General features: G+C 54.7%; 1 protein-coding gene across 1 annotated transcript; it reads right to left on the reverse strand.

Annotated features, from left to right (window-relative positions):
• Positions 1-1,073: 1,073 nt before the first annotated feature.
• On the reverse strand, positions 1,074-9,817 carry IUM83_11907 (uncharacterized protein; the record flags this gene model as incomplete). The annotated part of the gene is made up of 3 exons (XM_067936499.1): positions 1,074-1,295; positions 1,354-1,436; positions 9,640-9,817. The coding sequence occupies 3 exons, from the start codon at positions 9,815-9,817 to the stop codon at positions 1,074-1,076; spliced, it is 483 nt and encodes a 160-aa protein (XP_067792257.1).
• Positions 9,818-10,071: the final 254 nt, after the last annotated feature.

Raw genomic sequence — 10,071 nt, forward strand, 5'->3', positions numbered from 1 at the left:
AAAGATTCGTTGGCCTCGTTTTAAAAACGCGACCGTACCAAATACAAAAGGCTGGACCATTGAATCATCAGCAATGGCACCGATAGAATACAGTTACTGAAGAATTCTATTGTCCTGCTCAATCACTACGGCGAAGATGCAAGAATAGACGGACTGCTTATTGGGCTGCTGTCGCATTCGACTTAGTGGCGTGCAGACGTCGCCGGTCACCCGATCGTATAGACCATCTTCCCATTTTCCGCCTCAGCGAAGCAATCGAGTGCACGAGCTCTTTGTGGCGATGGCGTGCTGTACGGCAGTATGACTGGTGGTCTTCCCGAACTTTGACGAGCTCCTGGAAGAAAAAAAAAACTCCGGTCTTGCTACATCTTGCATCTCGGTCGTCAAATAGCTCCACCAGTTCGAGTAAATTGTAGTCCCGCGAGTGTTTTCGGCAGCGATCTCCTGTGATAGGTAAGTCACCGACAGCGTTGCCTGTGTATCAACTTCATTGGAGTCGTCCCGCAGTTCCTGCGATTGTTCAGCAGACGACGCAGTACTACAACAAGCCATCGCAGTAGGTCGCTTCTCCTGTAGTGCTTCGATAGTTACTCTCGCTGCCACCGGGGTCCCGTCGTGAGTTACGAAACTTGCTCTTGAGGCCGGCGAATCTCGTTCTATCCAGCTCGGTTGCTTCATAGCATTGTAGGCAAGAGTCAAAGCCTGCCAGTCTTCCTTCCGGGTTGGTACGGGGCTACAAACTAGCGTCCGTAAGCACTCTGTTTCGCCATCACTGTAGTTGATAAGATCCGGGCCTTTTGGTCATCTACAACAGTGAGGTTAGTCCGTGGATGTGCCAGCTATCGCTTACTACCCCACATGTATCGCGCGGATTCTTGTCAGGTTGACCACTGTGTCTGCGGTTCGAGGCGATTTCTCAAATGGCAATGGATTGCTGGGTTCTATACTGTTAGACGCTCATCGTCGTTGGCGTTTGGTTGAAGGTCCACCAACCAAACATGAATATATTCACCTAGTGACATGTATATGCATGATGGAGGGGCTTCACGAGTTAGACGTCCACCGCCGAACATTTAGTGCTCATTTGGCCACACCATCTGGGTCAGTCGTGCCGTCAGTTGGCATTGCGTATCGCGGTAAAGCTGCAAGTTGGAGTATTCATTAATGTCAACAACAGTCCCGGGGGCGGGGCGGGGCGGCAAGAGATCCGAGTCGCTTTCCACGTTCCAGATCGTTGCGGTGAGCAGGAATGCGTTGCTGTCTTCGCGGTTGACTTCGTCAGGGGCTTTGAAGACCTGTGGAAAAATGCCAGTCATGGGGAATAAAATACGTCATTTTTCACAACCAACGTACATTGAGAAGATCACCAAGTGACTCCGAAGCCTCAGCGTCCCCGAAATGAAGTAGCACCAGCTTCCAGTTGCCATATCTGCGGTCTGAAATCCACAACAGCTTCATCCGGATCACAATCTTGTTGGTCTGGTCCTTCGCTTGCAGGAATTCTTGTAGATGTAACAATTAAAAAAGTCTTATTTGAGGACATCTGCAAATTCCAGCTATGGAGAAGTTACTTTCGTTGGTGCGCATGATGTGTAACGGGGTTACACGCACAAGTGGCTGCAAGCCACTTGTGAATTTAACAGATAGGTTGTCTGTTAAAAGTTTTGGATACTTCCTCACATTGGTGTAAGACACACCAATGGATACATTGAAGTGGGCCACCACAATGAGTGGTCCACACATACCCAAAGATCCTATTGGTAGAAAGCAGCATCTTTCTACCAATCAGAGACGTGCATATTAGCGGGGCTCTGACAGCCAGCCGCTGCCAACCCCTTTCATAGATGATAAACAGTTTTTAGCAGATTTTAGAGGAAGATCAATTTACAAACAATACAGTTCTCATTTTACCTAATCTAAGTCACTTGGAATCCTTTCTTACTTAACTTATATTTGTGTATTCAAATATAATTAACCTAAGTAATTGCTAAGTACTTACGCTTCCTCATACACGTTGCGCAACGTGTAAGCTAAAGTAGTGAGTCAAGTTAGACCCACTACACCTGGTAGCACGTTGTAGTCCGTCCAACGACCGACTGCTTGACGTTCGTACGCGGTGTACGAACGCGGAGCCGAGAACCCCATGAGCACGGAGGTGCCCATGGAGAGCTCCAACACGCCTGCAACGCATGTTGCACGCGCTGACTGCCCCCACCTGTCTGACCCAGAGTGGGAGGCCCTCCAACGAGTGTCAACAGTCATTGGAGAAGCGGCGATAGCCACGATGCTGCGTACGCTATCGCCGACGGAGCAACATGGTGTTGCTCTGGGGTTCATCATGAAGGAGCAGCGTGACGCTGCTTCCTCAGTGACGGCGTCGTCAGGGACGACACCGCGTGCTCAACCATTAAAGTTGAGCGTAAGCAATTACGTGGGAAGAGAGGGCGAGCCTCTCCTCCGATGGCTTGTCGAGCTCGACACAGCCATAGCGGCTCGACGCATCGTCGACCCGCTGTCGAAGGTCGCGTTCGCCATGTCCTGCCTTGGCGGACGCGCAAGGAGTTGGGCGTATCGACGCCGACTCTCCGACCCTACGTGCTTCAGCACGTACGAAGTGTTCAAAGAGGAGCTCAAACAAGCGTTTGAGCCCCCGCAAAACGAGTTCCGGTCGAGGGCGGAGATCCTCGACCTTCAGCAGGGTAAGCATGACGTCCATGCTTATGCACAGCGCACACGATATTTGGTATCAAATATCGTGACTAACCCGATTGACGAGGCGACCAAGGTCGTCACGTTCATGAAGGGACTTCGAGATGGGCCCGTGAAGACCTATCTCTTCCGAGAGTACCCGAGTACTCTCGAACCTGCAATCACTCTTGCCATGCAAGAAGAGTTTAGCCTGCGGCAGGATAAACTCCATGTAAACGTACCGAGTCCGCAACCGCGACCGGTAGCGAAGACGGGAGGTCCGGAGCCAATGGACCTCTCGAACGCAACAACTGCTGGTTACCAGCAGCAGGGAGGTAACGTGCGATGCTTCCGTTGCGGAAGGATCGGTCACTTTGCACGGGAGTGCACAGCTCCCATGCCCCCTGGAGGTGGCCGTCGTGGTGATGCTAGGCATCGCCGCGGACCAAAAAAAAACGCGAACATCCAGTAGGCGCGGGGTGCCCTACTGGTAATGCGGTCGCGCGTGCCGACATCGGGCACGCGACACTGAGGACTGCAGCCCCCAGTGAGACCAGCTCTCACTGCAAGAAACAAGACGACAGGCCAAACCTAGTCATCTTGAAGGTTTACTCGAAGAGAGCGAGTGACTCTCTTCGAGCTTTGGTAGATTCAGGCGCGTCGAACAACTTTGTTCGACTACGAAGCCTGCCGAGACTTGACTTCGAGGAGGTAGATACACCTCGAAGTCTTCTGGAGGTACGACTGGCAACAGGTGCCATCGTCAAGACCGAGAAGCGCGTCGTGAACGTGCGCTTCTCGTACAAACAACAAGTGTTTGTCGAACACTTTATCGTCCTGGACCTGGACGATAAGTTCGACGTGGAATGGGCATGCCGTGGCTTGCACGGCATGATCCGGTGATAGACTAGAAGAAGCGCACGCTCGTGCGCTTCGGCCGCGACAGCGGAACAGAGAGCGATGGCCCTGTTATCGCAGCGCACGCACCTGCTGGTGCGCGCGGCTCACCAGTCGAGACAGCGCTTTATGCCGCTGTCCCGGAGTGCTCAAGGAGTGCGCGAGGGCGCGCACAGTAAACCCGCGTCGGCAATGCTGCCGACGTCGGAATAAAAGATGTGCTGGTTCCGGGAACCAACACCCACGTTCAAGCGTGTAAGGGACAGTCCCTGACCCGAAGAGGTCAGGTCGACAACGGCGCGTCGGCTCCGGGAGCCGACGCACCCTCGGTCATGAGGGACTCCGCCAATGAATGGCGTCGAGGTGACGAAGGCGTGTCAACTCCGGGAGTTGACGCTGCAAACAGTGCGGACGGTTGCAAACGTACCGCACTGACGCAATTTGCATGCTGTCGTGCAGCCGGGCTGCACGACGAAGCGCCATGCGATCAAGCCGGGCTTGATATCGCGCGCCCGCAGACAGGGTCTGCCGGCGAAGGGACACATTACCATGCAGCCGGGCTGCACGAAGGAAAATGCGGTCAAGCCGGGCTGGATACCGCGCGCCGACAGGGTCCGCCGGCGAACAACTGTCCACGACCGGGCCTGGACCAGAAGAACAACTGTGCGGAGCCCGGCTCCGCACAACAAGAAGACGGCGCAAGCGGAAAACGCTGCGCAAGTCTCGGTCCGGGACCGAGACGTAACAAGAGCAGTCTGCTGGGCAGACTACGGCGGTGACGCCAGATGTCGAGACGCTAAGCGTCTTGACGCGCACCGATACTGTATTCCAGTATCGAGAGATGGAACTCGCTAGTCCTCCGACAATGGCGTCGGAGTTGACTTCGCTTCCAGCCATGAGCTGGAAGCGCTTCACGCGCGACTTGCACGATGGACGCATCGAGCAAGTCTGCGTTCTGTCGGACAGCGAAAGAACGGAGAGCGAGAGCGAAGAGCTGAGGCAGCTCTTCATGGGAAGTACCACTGAGAGTGAAGACACTCTCAGTGCGAAGACGAAGCGAGAGCGCTTCGAGGAACAAGGTTGGGACTCGCTGAAGTCGAGTCCCTATTACGAATTGTTGAGGGAGTACAAAGACGTACTCCCAGAAGAGATACCTGCGGAGCTTCCGCAGGTATCGGGCATACAGCACGAGATTGATCTCGTGCCGGGCACGAAGTACTGTGTCACGTAGCAGTGGCCACTGCCGCGAGAGCAAGTAAAAGCGATCGACGACTTCTTTGAAAGTCGTCGCAAAGCAGGACAAGTGCGGGAATCAAAGTCCCCGCACAGTGCTCCGACGTTCTGTGTCAAGAAGCCACAGGGCGGATGGCGCATCGTTCATGCCTACAACAAGCTGAACGATGCGACGGTACCGGCGCAGACGCCGATACCGCGAAAAGATGTTATCATCGATTCGATGGCCGGGAGCACCGTTTACAGTGCTCTCGACTTGCGAGCTGGATTCTATCAAATCCTAATGCGTGAGAGCGATATCCCTCTCACGGCAGTGAGCACGCCAAGCGGCATGCTCTGGGAATGGCTGGTAATGCCGCAGGGGCTTAAGAACGCCCCTGCGACCTTCAACAGGTGCATGACGCACTTGTTGCGCTCGGTGCGCGACTTCGCACCGAGCTACTTCGATGATGTATTCATCCACAGCCGGGCTGTGGACGGGAAGACCGACGTAGAGATGCACAGGGTGCATCTCCGGAAGCTACTTGAGCTTATGCGAAAGCATAAGCTCTACGCGAACCTGAAGAAGTGCATCTTCGGGGCGAGCGAGATACCCGTCCTCGGGTGTCTCGTAGGGAAGAATGGTGTTCGCCCTGACCCGGAAAAGGTCAGAGTGATAAATGAATGGCCAACGCCTCCAAGTGTCAAGGAACTGAGGCAGTTCCTTTGGCTTGGCCACGTACTTGTGCAAGTACGTGGAGGACTATGCGGGCAAGATCCGCCCGCTGTCACAGCTTCTCAAGAAGGAAGCTGTGTGGAATTGGACAACCGATTGCCAAAAGGCATTCGATGCAGTCAAGCGGGGCTTGACTGAGGCACCGATCTTGGCAGTAGCCGACCAAGATCGTCCATTTCACGTCGTATGTGACGCATCCGACTTTGCAATCGGATGCGCGTTGATGCAGCACGATCACGAGGGCCGTGATCGTGTCGTCTACTACCAATCGCGTCAGCTGAAGCCAGCTGAGCGCAACTATCCGGTGCATGACAAGGAACTCCTTGCCATGCAGTATGCACTCGCAAAGTTCCGAGTGTATTTGCTTGGGAGTAGACGATTCGTGGTCTACACCGACCATGCATCACTGCGCACCGCAGTGAAGTCGCCACACATATCACAAAGAATGGCGAAATGACTCTCATTCTTTGCTGAGTATAACTTCCGGGTCGAATACAAACCCGGAAGATTGAACGTGGTGGCCGGCGCGTTATCACGCCGGCCGGACTATGCAGAAGCTGCTGACGTCAATGCCATTGACGTCATGCGATCGAGCAAATCCACATCGTCTCTGTTGGATGATGTGAAGGCCGCGTTCGCGCACGACGCGGACGCGAAGCTCTTACTGGCCTATGGCACAACGCCTTCTGACAAGTCACGTCAGAAGCTGCCCAAGCACCTTCGAGCGCGTGCACACCGCTTTCGTGTGCACGACGGACTACTGCTTTACAATGCAGTCGACGACAACGCGGATCGCGTTGTCGTGCCGAATGACCATGACCTGCGACTCAGGATCATGTACGAGTATCACGATGCCCCGTCTGCGGGACATCTCGGACATGAGAAGACATACATCCTTCTCACGCGCGACTTCTACTGGCACCACCAGTACAAGTCGGTGCGCAAGTACATCCGTGCTTGCGAGGTATGCCAACGCGTAAAGCCTTCGCCATTCGCGCAGGCTCCTTTACAATCACTTCCGACTCCGTCGGATGTGTTGGAAGTCCATGCCTTTGGGCTTCATCTTTGGTCTTCCCCCGGATAGCGGAGGGAACACCGGTGTTGTGGTCTTCGTAGACCGCTTCAGCAAGATCGTACATCTTGCTGCGGTGCCAGCAGAGGTGACCGCGAAGCAGACGGCCCGTCTGTTCGTCGACATGGTGTTCAAACACCATGGCATGCCGTCCGACATCGTGTCGGACAGAGACCCGCGCTTCACAGCACACCTGTGGCAAGAAGTGTTTACACTTCTTGGGAGCCAGCTTTCAATGTCGACTGCGGATCATCCGCAGACGGACGGTCAAACCGAGCGCGTGAATCGCGTGCTCGTCGATATGTTGAAGAGCTACGCTCGCTCGTTCCAATACTGGAGCGAGTGCTTATCGATGGCATAGTTTGCCATCAACAACTCAGTGCATGCCTCGACCGGGCATACACCGTTCTACGTGAATGCCATGCGACATCCACGTCTACCGAGTTTACTCGGAGTGATGGCTCCCACTTTAAGTGGGGGAGGATCTACGACTGCAATACAGCAGCCGCAGAAAACCGCTGACACTTGCACAGTGTCAGCTGCAACAATGGACAAACCACATGAGTCTGCGCAGGGCGCAGACTCCCCCAACAACAAGGCCAACGACCACAGGTCTGCGCAGGGCGCAGACACCGCAAAGAACCACGCAGAGACCCGGCTTCTAGCGGAGAGCGAGCTGAATGACTTCAGCTCGGATGCAATCAGTTTCATCACCAAAAGCCAAGCCGTGATTCGGTTTGTCCAAGACACAATAGCAGCTTCTGTTGATCAACAGAAGCTGAACGCAGACAATGCGGCCAGAGGCAACACAAATGAATTTAAAGTTGGTTCATTAGTTTTGTTAGCAACACAAAACCTGCCTAGACATGCAGTTTCGGATTTCGGAGCAAGCAAGCTTGCTCCGCGCTTCATCGGGCCGTTCACTGTGTTGGCACGGCACGGCAACGCATACACGCTAGACATACCGTCTAGCATGCGCCTCCATCCGACCTTTTACGTCGGACGGCTGAAGCCATACCGGCAGCACGAGCCATCTAGCTCGGCTGACCCGAAGCCTCGGCAGGAGCCGAGGCAGAAGCGGAGGACTTGGCCTCGGCGACGAGCAGCCTCTCCTCCAGCGCGCGGACGCGCTGGAGCAACCCTTCATCTGGGTCCCCAGCTCGACCTGGATATTCGAGGCGGTCTGCGAGACCGCCGCGACTTGGGCCTTCTGGTTCGCCAGCTCCTGTTTCAGGGCGGCGAACTCAGCACCCTGCAGACGCTCCACGACGGTCACCCGGTCGTGGAGAGGCGTATACTGATCAGCCCGGGGCTGATCATACCCGGGGCGTGTTCCCACCCCCGCCACCGCCGATCCGTGACGCCCGCGGCTCAACCCGCTGGATTGTTGAGCGGATTGTTGACCATAGTATCCCGAAAACGAACCCTCAAGGGGCTCGTTTTCGTATTCGTTGGAGAGGATTTCCTCCCCATCAAGATACATGGGAGCCGCGGAACGTCTTGCTGGAGGATGTTCCGGAAATGGTGAGGGCGTACGAGGAGCAGTACGCGCTGGCGCAACGGAAGTAACACGAGCGCTGCGATCATCGCTAGCGCCCGAACCCTCACGTGCTAAGAACTTAGCACGGAGCTCTTTGAGACTCTCGGGCACACGGAACGACGTGTACCCGTTCAGGTCGCGGTCGCTCAAGCGGACCGCGCCTGGAAAGCACTTCGTGCACTGAAAGCCCTCGGGCACAGCGCACGGCACATTTGCCTCCTCAGCAGCAACATGAAGTTGCTCCAGCTTTCCACGCTTCGAGTACGTCTCGAAGCGATCACGCGCTTGCTTAATCCGATCACGGTAAGCACTCGGCCTCTTGTTGAAGTTTTCAACAAAGGCGTTCCAGCTTTGACAAAGTGCCTGCCATTCCGGCACTTTGCTGCGAGAAGATGTCTTCTTGCTTTGAAACCATCGGAGCTCATGGAAGAGTCCGATGTAGTAATCGCGCCTTTGATGCGTTTCCGCATCAAAGTCAGCTCGGCAGCCACAGCGTCATCTTTGATGGCGCTGCATACGTACAGCGGCACCTCATTCGGAGGTACCGAGTTCCCAAACCGGTCCGCGATCTCGGGCGCGGACGGCATCCATGGATCGCGCGCTGCAGGCGCAGCGCGCGGAGTACTGAGAGCCCCAGCGGAAGCGAGTGGGGTATCGCTCTCAGTACGCGAACGCTTCGAACTCGAAGCGTCCGAGTCGTCCCCTTCACGCGGGCGAACATTCTTGGCGTGAGGGTCGAGCGATTCGCTCGACACTGAGTCTTTACGCGTTGAGGGCGAGTCCTCCTCGCCCTCCATATCTTCATCGTCGTCGTCGAAGTCGACGACGTCGCCGTACTTCGCCTTCTGACGCTCGAAGTAGTCATCGATGGAGAGATGACTCCCCACCGACTTTGAGGACTTCTTCTGAGGCGCGCTCATCGTTGAATGAGCGCGGATTTCTTCTCCAAACGCGGAGAATTGACGAGTGGTCAATTCCGAAGATTGACGTGCGGAGACCCCGCGCGTCTAACCTTAAGGGGGGATGGTGTAACGGGGTTACACGCACAAGTGGCTGCAAGCCACTTGTGAATTTAACAGATAGGTTATCTGTTAAAAGTTTTGGATACTTCCTCACCTTGGTGTAAGACACACCAATGGATACATTGAAGTGGGCCACCACAATGAGTGGTCCACACATACCCAAAGATCCTATTGGTAGAAAGCAGCATCTTTCTACCAATCAGAGACGTGCATATTAGCGGGGCTCTGACAGCCAGCCGCTGCCAACCCCTTTCATAGATGATAAACAGTTTTTAGCAGATTTTAGAGGAAGATCAATTTACAAACAATACAGTTCTCATTTTACCTAATCTAAGTCACTTGGAATCCTTTCTTACTTAACTTATATTTGTGTATTCAAATATAATTAACCTAAGTAATTGCTAAGTACTTACGCTTCCTCATACACGTTGCGCAACGTGTAAGCTAAAGTAGTGAATCAAGTTAGACCCACTACAGTTCAGGAGCTCCATCTGCCAACAACTCGCAAAAGGTCCGAACTTGAAGACCACGTGATTCAGCAGGAACTCGGCCACGTTCTTGGCCGTATGCTGCTTCACCGTCACGGCCACAGCGTAGCGCGTCACGTACCCCAGTGCCGCAATCACGTAGCGCTGACCGCCATCACTCATCGGCAAAGGCCCTGCAACATCCAGCGCCCCCCGGTCCCCGGCGTCGCCACCTCTGATACTTCAGAGTGGAGGCACTATCTCGCGTGGCCTCGCTTTCCTGCTTCCGCACTCCTGACAGCCGCGTACCCATTGTTTCACCTCTTGGAGTAGCCCTGGCCACCAATATACTTGGGCGATCCGTGCGTGGGTATCGGGAGCTCTCAAGTGCCCTGTCCATACGGAATCGTGGCTCTCCTTAAAGCCAATCGGCCACA

This window comes from Phytophthora cinnamomi (assembly GCF_018691715.1).
Source record: "Phytophthora cinnamomi strain GKB4 chromosome Unknown Contig37, whole genome shotgun sequence".
NCBI lineage: Eukaryota > Oomycota > Peronosporomycetes > Peronosporales > Peronosporaceae > Phytophthora > Phytophthora cinnamomi.